The sequence below is a fragment of the Trachinotus anak genome, unplaced genomic scaffold (genome assembly GCF_046630095.1).
Source record: "Trachinotus anak isolate AG129_WGS33_773 ecotype Australia unplaced genomic scaffold, CSIRO_AGI_Tana_v1 ptg000013l, whole genome shotgun sequence".
Classification (NCBI taxonomy): Eukaryota; Metazoa; Chordata; class Actinopteri; order Carangiformes; family Carangidae; genus Trachinotus; species Trachinotus anak.
Window position 1 is genome coordinate 27,239,068 of NW_027273864.1, and position 15,573 is coordinate 27,254,640.

Sequence of the window (15,573 nt, forward strand, 5' to 3'; positions counted from 1 at the left end):
AACAGGCAGGATGCAGCTCAGGCTACACATCAGCTCTGAGCTGTGATTGGCTGCACAGCCTGAGGTGTTCTGCTTTTTAGTTTGTTGTTGAAGGCGAATGAGTAAAAGGTGAACGTGCCTCTGATTTCACTCCCTGTCAACTCACCGCTAACTGCTGACATAATGTAAGCATTTAGATATTTCATCATAGGCAGAATTATAATATTAGCAAAACAGTGAGACTTTGTAATGAGGCCATTTAATTCATGTAAATGGCATCAAGTAGAAGCTTTATAGTTGACTGACAACATGTTTTTAGCGTGGGTGGCCTCTGTGGGAGCATTAATCCCTAACCCTGGCTAAATTAATGCCGTGCTCGTTTGCCCTATCATTGAGTTGTATATTTTAATTATTCCCATTTCTTATCACTAGATTTGAAATTCTGTCTCTGGCTGGAGGCAGATTTCCTTTGTGTCACCACTGGTAGAATTCAGACCTTAAATTCAGTTGTGATCCAGGGATGTAGCTTTGATGCAAGCTTCAGTCAGTTACAGTCATGTCCTGAGGTAGAGAGCTGAAGCAAGTTTCAAAGCCAGATTCCACCAGTTTACATTTACAAAAATAGCTGTTTGGCAGGAGCTCCTGACTGCATCAAAGAAAGACTGCAAGGGTGAAGTATTCATTCAGTAAAAATGTAGTTGGAGTTTTGTGAAGGTGTATAATAAACACATCTTTGTCTGCTGGAAAATAAGCAAGATCAGTGAATGCTGCATGCCTTTCAATTTGCTCAAGTCCTGCCGCTGATTATCACATAAACAATAGTGTGCATTTATTTGTACATGTGCGTAATGTTTGCATGTCCCTCTGCAAAATACCTCAGGGAGGAATTCAATCAAGAGTTGACAGCGACCTGGAGGAGAACTCTGATGTGGAGGAGGAACGGGAACGTCCTGAAATAGGTTCAGAGAGCGAGAGCAGCATGTACGGCCCCACCAAGAAGAAGAAGAAGAAACCGAAGGAAAAGAAAGAGAAGAAGCCCCGGAAGAAGAAGAGAGATGAGGAGGACGATGACGATGACGATGATGATGGTAACATGAAAGTAAGTCCAGGCCCATGACGCTGACTAGACCGAACCTTGTAGTCTACTGTGTTGTGTATATATATGAAAATATGAGAAGTTTCTATGTGGATACATCTACACATTTTTTTCCCTGAAGTTTCAAGCATTTTAGATTGATCGTCTCATGATAACATAATCGAATAAAAAAGATGAAGTTCATTTTGTGATTCAAATACCCAAAGTATATTTTATAAGAAGATGAAAGGCAAAAAAAGATATTAGATTAGACTAGATTAGATTACACTACATCTAAAAATAGACTGAGGCAATGAAGGGCAGCAAGGGATTCGTAGTTCATTGACAAAGAAATTTTATCAGTTAATATTTTAAGAATCTTTTTGCTGTTGACTGTCCTGCCCTAACTTTCACAAATTCCCAGTACTATGAAAACTTTCATTAATATGAATGTGTAATATGTATATCATTAGATACACATATTCACATATTCAAATCCAGCCAAATCCAGATGCAATGCAGCAAAAAGTACATTGAAACATTAAGAATATAATAAATAATAATAAATAATGAATAATAATAATACAATAACCCCCCCCCCCCCACCCCCCCACCCCCCCACCACTTTCTAAGTAGTATTTCAGTCCGACAATGAAATAAAAACTGTATGTCCAAATTCGCCACAAAGATCCAGTCATCATTCTTGTTTTCTCCTCTCTCATCTCCATCTCGGTAGGAACCTAAATCCTCCAGCCAGCTGATGCAGGAGTGGGGTCTTGAAGACGTTCAGTACGGCTTCACCGAGGACGACTATAAAACCATCACCAACTACAAGGCTTTCAGCCAGTTCCTCAGGCAAGCATCTAATTTTGTGTTTGGATTCTCCTGCTCTGTTCTGTTCCTGTTTCTGAGGACTGTCAGAGTCCCTCGCTGTGACACTTCCAACAAAAACTCCACAGTGAGTCTATAGTGTACTGTGAAGAGCAAACACTGATCTTTTTGTTTGAGCTAAAAAGCTCGGCTGTTGGTAGAAAGAATCTGTCTCACCTGGGGCTGTCTGGCTCGGCTAAGCCTCTGCTCCGACAAAGTGGAGCATGAGCTCCTGCAGTGCCCCCTGTGAGCAGTCAGCTGCTTACTGGATGCCTGTGACAGCCGGGAGGCTCTGGGACTCGGTGCTCTGACCCACTATCTTTCACAGGCCAGCGTGCCAAACCTCAAGCTGTTGCCTGACAAATCACAAACATGACATACACACCACAAAGCAAAGAGAACAAAATTTAAGGGGCAGTGAGGTGTCAGCAAATCAAGACCCAGCTCCCTCCAGTGCTAGGGGAAGTCGGAATTACATCAGCGGGAATGAAGGGTGACACAATAAAGCTGCTGTTGTTGTCTCCTCTCCCTCTGGTTTCTCTCAGGCCTCTCATTGCCAAGAAGAACCCGAAGATTCCCATGTCAAAGATGATGACAGTGTTAGGGGCCAAGTGGCGAGAGTTCAGCGCCAACAACCCGTTCAAAGGCGCATCTGCCACCGCTGTGGCTGCTGCTGTGGCTGCCGCTGTGGAAACGGTTACCGTGGCACAGCCAACGCCTGTCAGCAGCAGCCTGCCGAGCTCTCAGCTGGGGCCTATCAAAAAAGCCAAAACCAAAGAGGGAAAGGGTAAGGCCCTGTAAACACATGACACACGCGTTTTTTTGTTGTTTTTTTTTTTAATAATAGCAATAATAGCTTGTTTAACTTGTCTGTGTGTCTCAGGACCAGGAGTTAGGAAGAGAAGCAAGAGTGTGAAGGAGGTGAAGAAGAAACCGAAGCCGAAGAAAACCAAGTCAAAGTCAGGCCAAAGTGGGAAGAAGAAGAAAGCATCCTCGGTACGCCTTGTTTCCCCTTAGCTCATTCATCCTCTCAGCTCCTCCTCTCGTCCATTTTTTCACTGACATCAAAGTGACCAGACTCTTGATTGAGATTTAGGTGAAAGTCGGTTCACTTTAATTCTTTAAAAAAAAAAAAGTATTTATTTAGGCAGGGACAGTGCACAATTAAACATTAACCCTGTATAAACAAAGAGAGATGCATTGTACCAGGTTATAGCAAAAGAAATGCTCTGAGCTTGTCAGTTTGTGTGCATGCTTTTCCAGAGTGAGGAAGACTTCCTGGAGGAGTCCGACTTTGATGACATCAGCATCCACAGTGCCTCCGTGCTTTCTGATACCTCGGGGGCCGCCACCAAGAAAAAGGCCCGACGTGGGCGGAAAAAAAGGAAAAGTATGTTTACTGTGTTCACTCGCTTTTCTCTGTGGTGTGTGTGTGTGTGTGTTGTTTTCCCTCCAAAATCCCAGTGAAACCAGACTGTTTGATTATGGGTACCAAGTAAATTAAAATGTATTTTTTTTTAAAGCTTTATTTATTCTGGGAATGTTTTGTGAATGGTCTCTCTCAGCAGCTGTTGCCCTCACGCTCATGGAGTCTCATTCACATTTAGCTTTAGCTCAGCTGCTGCCTTCAAGTGTTGTCTAGTGCAGAGGAATTACCCATGGTTACTTTTTTTTTTTTTTTACCTTCTCCAGAGGAAGACGGCGACGGCTACGAGACAGATCACCAGGACTACTGTGAGGTTTGCCAACAGGGTGGAGAGATCATCCTGTGTGACACCTGTCCCAGAGCGTACCACCTGGTCTGTCTGGACCCTGAGCTGGAGAAGGCCCCCGAGGGCAAATGGAGCTGTCCGCACTGTGTGAGTTGATTGGTTTGATATATGAAGCTTTATGTTTTTTATATGCTAACAAGATGCTAAAGTGGTCATCTGTGAGGACCAGTGAGATGTAGCATGGTGCTCACTTGTCCGTCAAATTGTGCGTCCGGTAAATGAAGTGGGGCTGTGTGGTTTGTACCAACTGTACCAGCTGGGCTTGTGTGAAAACTTTGTAGCTTGATCACACATCCAGTGGAAAAGCGAAAGTCTTGTCGCGGTACTTAAGCCCTGTTCAGACCTGGTATTAACATCTGTCTCAGGAGATGTGATCACATGTGGTCAGGTCTAAATTCAGGTGTGAACGCACCCAGGATGCACCCAGGATGCATTTCAGATCCGATCACTCAGACGATATTCAGATGGGGTCTGGGCCACGTGTGTCCACATTCTTTTATCAGTGTGAATGCAAATGCGTCCTCTACTGACGTCCTCTGCCACAGTCTGATTAGTCCCAACACAGCTTCATAATGAACCGAAAATATTTCACTTGTTCTAATGTCTGAAACCTTATTTCACTGTAGAGATATGTGCAGCACATTGATTCACTCAACCCATCTGTGCCCCGCTCTCTCTCTCTCTCTGACTCACACACACACACACACATTGACAGCTCACTCGTCCATCAGATTGGATAAAAACAACGCCACGTACCTGATCATTTGCATATGAAGCAGGGAAGTGAGATCCGATCACAAGTGGTCACTCGATACACATTTTAAAGCCTGGTGTGTGCAGACGCACTCAGAGCTGACCACTTCTGATCGGATCACTGAAGATCATCAACCATATACCGCACGTCAGTTTCCTCTGATCTGTGTAAGTTTGAATTTCATGGTAATACTCTGACATCCGCACTGCGACATTTGTGAGTGAAATCTAAACCGCATAAGTCCTTAGGCTGAGCTATGATGTTCCCAAGCTTTGTGGGCTTAAAATAAAGCAACATATACTTACAACCCCACGTGACAGGTTGCATATTACGACCCAACCTCACCTGGTTGTGAAGAGGTAAAACTATCCAGTATTTCACAAGTAAAAAGAAAAGATTAGAGAGAAAAGTCTGAAAAATTGATCACAATTTTCTTTAGCAGAGACACATTTTTTCCCCTCAAGACCCCAGCACAGTGCAGCAGCAGAAGTTGATGCTGTGGACTGAAAGGCCCCTTTGTGTCTTGTTAGTTGTCTGTGTGTATGTGTGTGTACGTGTGAAGCCACACAGTCAAGTCACTGCTTCAAAGTTACTATTTTATGCATTTTTGTAAATCTTTAATGCATCATTGATACAAACGTCAAGATCACAGACAACAAAGCTTTGATTGTGCAGCCTTTTGGTCTCAATATGCTACTGTGGTTATCTCCATAAAAGGGCAAACACCATAAAAATAATATGAGAATATCATGTATCTTAATGTGTAAACAGAAAGGTGGATGAGCTCAACTTAGCCGTATTTAAACTCGCTGCAACCGTGTGTGCTAACCGTGCCTCTCAGGAGAAAGAGGGAATCCAGTGGGAGGCCAAAGATGAAGAAGAGGAAGAGGAGGAGGCCCCAGGTGAGGAAGAGGATGACCACATGGAGTTTTGCAGAGTGTGTAAGGACGGAGGAGAGCTGCTGTGTTGTGACACCTGCCCCTCCTCCTACCACATCCACTGCCTCAACCCGCCCCTCCCGGAGATACCCAACGGGGAGTGGCTGTGTCCTCGATGCATGGTGAGTTGAGACTACACACAGATCTCAGTCTGTACTCTGTGATCATATTCATGGAAAAATATGTGTGTGCAACCTTAAGGTCTCAGGGCTAAAGCTTAACCATTTTTAAAAGTCACCTCCTGCACTGTAAATCAATATATGTTTTTAAGATTTCTTTCAAATGAACTTATTCCTGAATGATTTTACAGCAACATGCACCTCATTGAAATATTGTACATTCTTTTTTGTTACTTTCTGTATCGTATTGTACATATTGTAAGTTATGCTGCTGCTGCAACGCAACAATTTCCCAGTTTGGGATCATTAAAGTACTTTGATTTGATTTGATTTTGATTTGACCTACCGAGGTGATGACTGGTAACACACAGATGTTAATATAGATTTGTGTGCACTGGACAACATGTTTTACCTGCTCCAGTATATGATCTGAACACTACATACGTTTGCAAGCACTTGTTACTTTTGAATTGTTGGTATTTGTTTCACATTTTCACAAATAACTAAGTTTGTCATTTAACAGTGTTGGAGTTCTGGTTCTGGTGGAAATGGTTTGCTGTTACATTATAGGATGAAACAGAAACTAAGGATTAAAATTAAAAAAATAATAAATCTGTAAAGTGTACTGTATTTTGTAATAGTATAAAGTGACTACGGAGACAGAGAGGGAAAAAGTGTCAGCTTACATTTTGCAAGAATTTAAGTTTGGTGTCTGAATGCATAAAGAGCTCATTTGAAAGTAGCAATGTGAGCTAGCCCTTAAGGTATCACTCTGCATATTAATGTGAACTGAATTCACCTAATCTTATCTGTGCAAATCTGTTCTGACACAGCACCTCTCCTTTCTTTTTTTCTAGTGCCCGCCCCTGAAAGGTAAAGTACAAAAGATTCTGCACTGGACGTGGGGAGAACCCCCTCTGCCAGCTGAACTGCCTGCGGGCCCCGATGGCAAGCCAAATGATCCACTGACCAAGCCCCCACTCAAGGGCCACCCAGAAAGGGAGTTCTTTGTAAAGTGGGCCGGCCTTTCGTACTGGCACTGCTCCTGGGTCAGCGAGCTGCAGGTGAGAGACCAGACGTATCTCAAATGAACACTTCTGCTCCATTTGGCAGCAGGAGCTGTGCCTTCTCTTTGCTAAATGTGGAACACTCAACAGGTGTTTCACCGGACCTTCTTTTGCAGTTTAATATAAAATGAGGAAGCATATTTTCTTATGGCTGTTTAGCAGTAGTTTGTGAGCATTTCGGAGCACAGCCATAGCCGAAATTTAATTTAGTGATGATAGAACAAGTGGTTGTTTTCGGATTTGGCCCCGGAGAAGTCTCATCTCCCTTCTTTAGCCACAAGACAGATTCCTGAATTTATTTTGTAGCCGTCTTCCCTTCATGAAATCCATTCTGAAACTTTGAGTAGTGAATCAAATTAGTCTCATTGCCATGTAGTGCTAGATTGTATATTGCATTTTTGTAAAAAGCATCCTTTGCCAGAGGTGGTGCTGAACAAAACTGAAGCAGAACTGATTGTGGTGCTGTGTGTGTGTCTGTGTGTTTGTGTGTGTGTGGTTGTGCAGTTGGAGCTTTATCACACGGTCATGTATCGAAACTACCAGCGAAAGAACGACATGGATGAGCCACCGCCGTACGACTACGGCTCCGGAGAGGAGGAGCTCAACAGCGAGAAGAGGAAGAGCAAGGACCCCCAGTACGCCGTGATGGAGGAGCGCTTCTACCGCTACGGCATCAAACCAGAGTGGATGGTTATCCACCGGATACTCAACCACAGGTGGCTGCTCACACTTACTCTGATTCCTACGTCCAGATGTTTGACAGACTCTTTTCAGGGTTCTTGGTGATAAGCTGGTGCTCGGTGTGGTTTATCCCTGCTCTCATCTTGCTTTTATAGATTGGAGATTACTCTTCATATTTCAATAAGGAGATATCTGAAATACCAGGTGCTGAAAGTCACAGAAAAATGCGTAGTGATGGAAAGAACAGAACATTTTCCCCTCCAAACAGAACAGCAATACGTTCATTTCCACATGTTTCCAAACTTTTCAGGCCTGTGTTTGAGCTTTTCATTTATCATATGTATTGACTGATGTATTTCAGACAGAGTCAGTGTACAGTATAATCTGTGTATATGTTATCCTTTACTATGGGAGATATGCTTTAGCATAAAATAACACACTGCTGTCTAAGTGTCAACTCCCGTCCCTTAACAGCTGCAGATGCAGGAAGTGACAAATGACTGTCGTTATGTGACTGTGCGTGTTGTACGTGTCATATCTCATCAACAAATGAGAGTTTTCCATCTTTGTTTATGTTTATTCTTCCCTGTAGTTTTGATAAGGACGGTGACGTGCACTATCTGATCAAGTGGAGGGACCTGCCCTACGACCAGTGCACCTGGGAGGTGGATGATTTTGACATCCCAGAATATGACACCCATAAAGCTTTTTACTGGGACCACAGGTGGGTTTACAGCCTTTCTAAATTAGCTCAGCCTCATTTCTTAAAGGTGCGGAGATGACAGGAGGGATAAGCAGAATGAATCCCTGGTACACGCAGATAAACAGAGACATATGCCTGCATCTGCTGCTGCTCCTCTTCTGTTCTGCCCTCTGTCTGCAGTTCCCCAGTTCGAGTTGTTTGGCTCATCATGTTGCTGCAAATTTTTTCTTTTTTTGCCCAGGGAGCAAATTTTAGGGGAGGATCAACGCCCCCTGGTGGTGAGGAAAGGAAAGAAACTGAAAGAGGACCATCCAAAGAGGGAGGTCCCTCCTGATGCTCCCATCATAGATGTAAGATGAATTATTTTGATGCTTCGGTCAGTTTCCCTAGTTACCTGTTTCTGTTTTGGAATACAGGACCTCACTGTAACTGGCTGCTTGCTGCTGCAGCTTTCTGTAGTAAACTTTTAAGTGATGCTGTGGGTGGAAAGAATTTGATTTTATACTGTATATATACATTTTTATTTACATTAAGCCAAATGTTTGACTCCAGCCTTTGTAATTACGCCACAAAACACCACTGTATTCTCATACCATCAGCCAACCATCAAGTTTGAGCACCAGCCGTGGTACATCAACGCCACTGGAGGAACCCTGCACCCGTACCAGCTGGAGGGCCTGAACTGGTTGAGGTTCTCCTGGGCTCAGGGCACAGACACCATCCTGGCTGACGAGATGGGCCTGGGAAAGACAGTGCAAACAATCGTGTTTCTCTACTCGCTATATAAAGAGGTGAGGGTGGGAGAATGTCCTCTTACATTATCTTCACATTACATAACATATATATCACACTTTGGTTCTCTGAGTGCAATGTGAAAGGAGCACACTATTAATATCAGTCCCTGTAATACGAATGGGAATGACTTAGATTAAATCATACTGGATATAGAGAAAAATAATAGATAAAAAAGAAAAACTGTAGAATATCTTCTTCCTGTTGCTGAGTCATGTCCTTCTTCTCTCTCTCTCTCTCTCTCTCTCTCTCTCTCTCAGGGTCACTCTAAGGGGCCTTTCTTGGTGAGCGCGCCCCTCTCCACTATCATCAACTGGGAGAGGGAGTTTGAGATGTGGGCTCCAGATTTCTACGTGGTGACGTACACCGGGGACAAAGACAGCAGGGCCATCATCAGGGAGAATGAGTTCACCTTTGAAGACAGCGCAGTGAAATCAGGGCGCAAGGTGTTTCGCATGAAGGTGCGTCCCGCTCACCCGGCCTTTCATTACCACACCCACATCAAATCCTCCTCTCAAATACTGTGTTTCATTATTGTTTGACCCTTGACAGATGGCTGGTTAACATCCTCCTACATTTAAATTGGTCAACATGTGAAATACTCTCTGTTTCATCCCCTTGCAGAAAGACACTCCAATCAAGTTCCACGTGCTGCTGACATCCTATGAGCTGATTACAATAGATCAAGCCATCCTGGGCTCCATCACCTGGGCCTGCCTGGTGGTAGACGAGGCCCACAGACTGAAGAACAACCAATCAAAGGTATAACATCCTTTTTGGCACTGATAGCAGCAGTTAGTAGCCTCCATTAGAGGTTAGAAGCAAAAACAGCAGCACAGCTTTACCAGGAAAGGAGCAGGATCACAGACAGACACGAGCTGGAAATGTTCAGCCACAAATTTGATCTAATTAATAAATATTCTAAGAGGATGTGGAAACGTTTACAGTGCATGCATCACTGTAGCTTTGCTTTTTATTAAATCCTGCACAAAATCCAGTTTTTCAGGATCCTCAATGGGTATAAGATCTACTACAAGCTGCTGCTGACTGGGACTCCTCTTCAGAACAACCTGGAGGAGCTGTTCCACCTGCTTAACTTCCTCACCCCGGATCGCTTCAAGTAAGTCCCTGCTCTCTTCTGTGTGTCAGTTTCTTTCCCCTGCTTCTCCATCTTTTTCAGTAGCTCTTCACTGGTGCATCAAATAGGTCCCTCCTTAAATACCTAACTGGACAAATCTTATGTTATTTGAATTACTTATACATTTAAATTGTGGATAACTAAACTTGACAATTTTTCTTTACTGTAGCCTAATTTATTTATTTATTTTTTTAATTCTCATGTGACCTGTAAAGTAACCTGGAAGGCTTCCTGGAGGAGTTTGCCGATATCTCGAAAGAGGACCAGATCAAGAAGCTCCATGACCTCCTTGGGCCACACATGCTCAGGAGGCTGAAAGCTGATGTCTTCAAGAACATGCCTGCGAAGACGGAGCTGATCGTCAGAGTGGAGCTCAGCCCCATGCAGAAGTACGGCCCGGGATTATGGGGATGTTAAAAGGATGAATCGTTGCAGTCGGGTGCATCAGTGGTGTCTGAGCCATCTGATAAAACTTAGCTCCTAAATACAGTACATTTTAAATCACATACAGGGGGTGTCAGCTGCTCAAATGATCTTAGCATTCACTGAGAACTATATAACTATTGTACAAATAAGAATATGTAAAAAAAAAAAAAAAAAAAAAAACATTTGTAAGGTCTGGAGAAGCTTATGTCTCTGAACAATGAATATTGTGCTTTTTGGATGGAAGTAAATGAATGAAAGTATTTGCTGTGATTCACTTTCTTCCCTCCTCCTGACTCTGGTCTCTGTCCTCTGACCTTCAGGAAATATTACAAGTTTATTCTGACGCGAAACTTTGAGGCTCTGAACTCCAAAGGTGGAGGAAACCAGGTGTCCCTGCTTAACATTATGATGGACCTGAAGAAGTGCTGCAACCATCCCTACCTGTTCCCTGTGGCTGCTGTGGTAAGGCAGCATGCTACAGAATATGGCTGAGTGGATTAAATGTTTCTGGCACAGTGAGAGTGTTTCTCCAAAGAGACCATGACTGCTTTAACATAAACCTGAACCCAGAAAGTTGTTGTCCTTGTCTGCGATGAAAATATGAACCCTATTGATCAGAATTGCTGTTGAATGTCTTCATATATTTCTCCGGTTGTTGCATGGAATTGTTTTTTCTTTTTTCATCTGCAGGAAGCTCCTGTATTACCCAACGGTTCTTATGATGGCAACCTACTGGTGAAGTCCTCAGGAAAACTGACGCTGCTTCAGAAAATGCTGAAGAAACTCAAAGACGAAGGACACAGAGTTCTCATTTTCTCTCAGGTAATAGTCCAATAAATATTGCATCTGGGCTGGAGGCCGCAGCTTTCACTGATCGGTGACCATGAAACACTGAAACTCCAGCCATCCATATTTTAGCCTTTCCAATGCCAATGCCAGCTGTACCTGATAAATCAACCAATATTACAGATAATTTATTGAAAATCATCTTCAGTGAACATTCAGACTTTTCTTAGTTTTAAGTCCACTCAGTTCGATCTCAGTTACATAAAATTGTATTATCATCTTTTTTTCTTTTTTTACAGATGACAAAGATGTTGGATCTGCTTGAGGATTTTTTGGAGTTTGAGGGTTATAAATATGAACGCATCGATGGAGGAATCACTGGAGGCCTGAGACAGGAGGCCATTGACCGCTTCAACGGTGAGTTTGTTAATCCACAATCTTTGCGGGTGAGTTTGTGAAGATGCATGTTTTCTTTCACCTGCCTTTCACTTGCCCTCACATATTCACACACGTGCACTTCAACTCTCTGCTTTGGTTTTCGTCACAGCGCCGGGCGCTCAGCAGTTCTGCTTCTTGCTTTCAACACGAGCTGGAGGCCTTGGCATCAATCTTGCAAGTGCAGACACTGTCATCATCTACGACTCTGACTGGAACCCTCACAATGACATTCAAGTACTGATTTCTCAAAGAATATGTGACGCACACTTTTGTTTCAGTGTGTGATTTCATGAGAACCAGCTCTGTTTGATGCTATGTCTCTATCTCTGTTGTGTTCCTCTCACTCCACATCTCCACTCCCCCAGGCGTTCAGCAGAGCACATCGTATAGGCCAAAATAAGAAGGTGATGATCTATCGCTTTGTGACGCGAGGCTCGGTGGAGGAGCGGATCACTCAGGTGGCGAAGAGGAAAATGATGCTGACCCATCTGGTGGTGCGGCCTGGCCTGGGCTCCAAAACTGGCTCCATGTCCAAACAAGAACTGGACGACATCCTCAAGTTCGGTACAGAGGAGCTTTTCAAAGACGAAATGGAGGCAGCTCGAACCATGGGTAAGTCCCTGCTCCAAATGTTCCCTCTGGCTTTGAGGAGTTAACACAGAATCTGGAGTGTTGGCATCCTTTGATATCCTTGGTTTGTTTTATGAATTCCACACTCAATCCAGGAAAGTTCTTAGTAAGCTCCAAACTTCCACTTGATCCTCAATCTGCTACATCATTATTAAACTTCAGAGTTGTTGAGACCTCGGTTGAGCCACTTAAAGGCTTCGCTGTTTCTCGTGTTTCTCAGTATTAATCTTCGATTTACCCCGTTCCTTTCAGACACAGAGAGGCTGCTTCCTCTTGCTCTGTTTGTGCTGCAGTTGGTGGAAGTTGCAGTATCCTCTCCTTTACAAAGCACTCTCATTTACTGCAAGTCAGTGACTCACAAAGTGAAACTCAGTGTGGAGCTAATCTCTGCACTGAAGGGTTGAAACATGAGACAAAAACCACAAAGCAGGTGAATCCATGTAATTGTGGGTTGACTCGTTCATGCACAAGTTGTCATTTCAGAAGCTCTAGATGTGGGCAACCAGACTTTTTATCTGCTTAAAAAAGGGCTCCTGTTAGTCATTAACTAAGAGCTTGTCGTCGACAGGTGACAACAAAGACGGTGAGGAGGGCAACGTGATTCACTACGATGACGACGCCATCTCGAAGCTGTTGGACCGCAGCCAGGACGCCACTGAGGACACGGAGATTCAGAACATGAACGAGTACCTGAGCTCCTTCAAGGTGGCTCAGTATGTGGTGAAAGAAGAGGATGGAGAGGTGAGAAAATACCCACGATCCTCAGCCAGCAAACTCAGCATGAGTGGGGGGGGGGGGTGACAGAAGTGGAGAGAACATGATGACACAAAACCAGCCAACCATTTAAAACCAGCCGTACTTTAAAGATACACTGTGGTGGTTTCACCTGCTGCTAACAGAATAAGCCGTTACCAAATCTTTTTTTTTGTTTGTTTTTTTAAATGTGTAATGATGCAGGAAATGCTTTCAACATGTTTGTAATGCCTTAAAGATGCACACAGATCACTGGGTTCTCTGAATTCAGAACTGTCTGAAGAGCACGAGTCTTATACAACGAAATACTGACACAAGAGGTGCAAGACAAAATGTAACTCAGAGGCATATAGGCATAGAGAAATACAACAAGCATAAACTGCTATGTTTCACTGTAGTGTCAGTGAAATGCAAAATTTGCATCCAGGTGAAATAGATCCATAAATTCCATGACAGCAGGATTGGATGGATGGATGGCCCTGAAAGCTCAAGGCACTGCAACTTAAAAACTCACAACACAACACAACGAGTTTGAGAGTTTTTCAGCGCACGTGTTGTCAAATTGACGGTGATGTTTTCTGTGTTTTGTTTATTTGCATTTGTTTTCTGAAGTTGCAGTGCACTGAACTCTCAGGGCCACCGTAGATTTGCCTCTGAGGTTCCAATTGTTCACATAAACAGCATCTAATGTGTGTCTGTGTGTGTGTGTGTTTGTGTGTGCGCTTGTGTGCGTGCCCGTGTTCAGGAGGAGGTGGAGCGGGAGATCATCAAGCAGGAGGAGAACGTGGATCCGGACTACTGGGAGAAACTCCTCCGCCACCACTACGAGCAGCAGCAGGAGGACCTGGCTCGCAACCTGGGCAAAGGCAAACGCATCCGAAAGCAGGTCAACTACAACGACACCACCCAGGAGGACCAAGGTAGGCGCTTCTAACAGACACACACACACAGCAGTTGTCTCTCAGGACTCTCATGCCTGGGTCTGTTGCTTTGCCTCATGCCTTCACCAAGACGAAGTGTTAATCTTTAATTCCAATTATTGTGCCAAATGCTTTCTTGGCAGAATTTTGAAAGCAACAACCATGTTATTTTATCACCACCTTGAATTTTTAACCAGGATTTGACATTGGTGCCCATATATGAGCAGAAACATAATGCTCATAATGTAGGAGACACGAGCTTTTTGGCTTGTTAGCCACCGGTTTACCAGCTGGCTTCTGCTCAGGTGGCCAGCGAGCTAAGAGCATATTTCTCAGCAAGAAGACACATCATTTTCTAAATAAACAACTCAGTGGGCTCCACTTTAGGCTTTATTATATGTTTCTGTTTTTTAAATCTTCCTCAAATGATATTCCTGCAGTTTAACAGCTGAAAGATGTATTCAACAGCCCCAACAGTCGATACGAAGTGTTGTGTTTTGAATTGATATTCTGGGAGCTGCTGCCCAACGAGAAAACCCATCAAGAGATTAAAGATTAACACTTATGTTTGCTTTTGTCTGCTGAGCATGAAAATCACACAGGTATATTTGCAGCAGTTTCTTGGTGATGAGAAGAAGAGCTCATGGATTTTAATGTAAGACATCACGAAGATGTCTCTCAAATCTGTAGCTGACCTGCTGCCATTAACTGACACTGTATGTAAATATGTAAAGAACAGGTCAGAGCTGCAGATGCAGGAGATGTGTTTCTGTATTAACGCCGTACAGACCAGTGTATTGTCCTCTCTGCTGGCTTTAGTGCACGTCAACAGCTCCTGTTGTAAACTAAACATTGTGATCTGCTTTGATATCCAGCTGATTCAATAACAGATCGGCCTCTTATTTAAGCTGCTGTCTCGTCATGTGCTCGATGCTTCATTAGTGAGGGAACACAGTGACATTATCTTAACACAACACGATCATTTTGGTGCATCAGCTAAGTTCCAGCAAAACGGTCCAGAAATTAATCACCATGTTTATTAAACCCTCTTAAGGCTCTAAACCTCAACAACAAGAGCTATTGACCTCCATTAAATCCACCATAGGGTGTGTTATACTGGCCTAAAGCTCTCTCGTCTTCTCAGTGGGCTTTGAAGCACTTTTTTTTTTTTTTAAGAGTTCAACAGTTTCCATGTCTATTACAGTTATATTTCCTGCAGTTGTACCTTTTTCAGAGTGGCTTCAACTTCCTGATTGCCGCAGTTCAACAGCAGGAGACTGTTAGAGAGTAAAGATTTCAGAGCCCATCACAGCTTGGAGTACACTCCAAGTTGAAAGTGATTGTGGGGCAGAGTAGTTCACTCTCACCTCACTTCCAGAGGATAGAAGTGGTTAAAAATCTGTGCATGCCCTGCTGTAGTGGTCTGTAGTAATCTGCAGTGCCATGGCGCCCTCAGGTGGCCACCAACAGAAGCGAACGCAATGTACTGTTTCTCTCTGATGTGTGGCTCAGAATGGCAGGATGATCTTTCAGACAATCAGTCGGAGTACTCCGTGGGGTCCGAGGACGAGGACGAAGATTTCGAGGAGAGGCCTGAAGGTAGGCGGGAAAAAAAAAAAATACAGCTATTGTGTTGTTTTGGTTTGGCAAAGCAGTACAACTCTTTCAGTGGAGACACTACATCAGACTAATGATTCTTTGAAAAAGATTAAGGAGATCTATCACTGTGCTC

At 43.6% G+C, this 15,573-nt stretch overlaps 1 protein-coding gene across 2 annotated transcripts in view; it reads left to right on the plus strand.

The window, feature by feature from the left end:
- Positions 1-15,573, plus strand: part of chd5 (chromodomain helicase DNA binding protein 5) — a 38,978-nt gene that overhangs the window by 11,276 nt on the left and 12,129 nt on the right. The window contains exons 3-26 of one of the 2 annotated variants that reach the window (XM_071493561.1): positions 860-1,078; positions 1,791-1,909; positions 2,470-2,711; positions 2,808-2,920; positions 3,188-3,314; positions 3,617-3,783; positions 5,292-5,510; positions 6,365-6,571; positions 7,079-7,290; positions 7,848-7,979; positions 8,200-8,308; positions 8,558-8,749; positions 9,011-9,211; positions 9,375-9,512; positions 9,749-9,870; positions 10,104-10,277; positions 10,635-10,776; positions 11,005-11,136; positions 11,400-11,517; positions 11,648-11,772; positions 11,904-12,150; positions 12,737-12,909; positions 13,667-13,841; positions 15,354-15,440. In XM_071493561.1, the coding sequence (XP_071349662.1) occupies positions 860-1,078; positions 1,791-1,909; positions 2,470-2,711; positions 2,808-2,920; positions 3,188-3,314; positions 3,617-3,783; positions 5,292-5,510; positions 6,365-6,571; positions 7,079-7,290; positions 7,848-7,979; positions 8,200-8,308; positions 8,558-8,749; positions 9,011-9,211; positions 9,375-9,512; positions 9,749-9,870; positions 10,104-10,277; positions 10,635-10,776; positions 11,005-11,136; positions 11,400-11,517; positions 11,648-11,772; positions 11,904-12,150; positions 12,737-12,909; positions 13,667-13,841; positions 15,354-15,440 (3,892 nt within the window). The remainder of the gene's footprint in view (positions 1-859; positions 1,079-1,790; positions 1,910-2,469; positions 2,712-2,807; positions 2,921-3,187; positions 3,315-3,616; positions 3,784-5,291; positions 5,511-6,364; positions 6,572-7,078; positions 7,291-7,847; positions 7,980-8,199; positions 8,309-8,557; positions 8,750-9,010; positions 9,212-9,374; positions 9,513-9,748; positions 9,871-10,103; positions 10,278-10,634; positions 10,777-11,004; positions 11,137-11,399; positions 11,518-11,647; positions 11,773-11,903; positions 12,151-12,736; positions 12,910-13,666; positions 13,842-15,353; positions 15,441-15,573) is intronic. The other variant, XM_071493562.1, reaches the window with a different exon arrangement.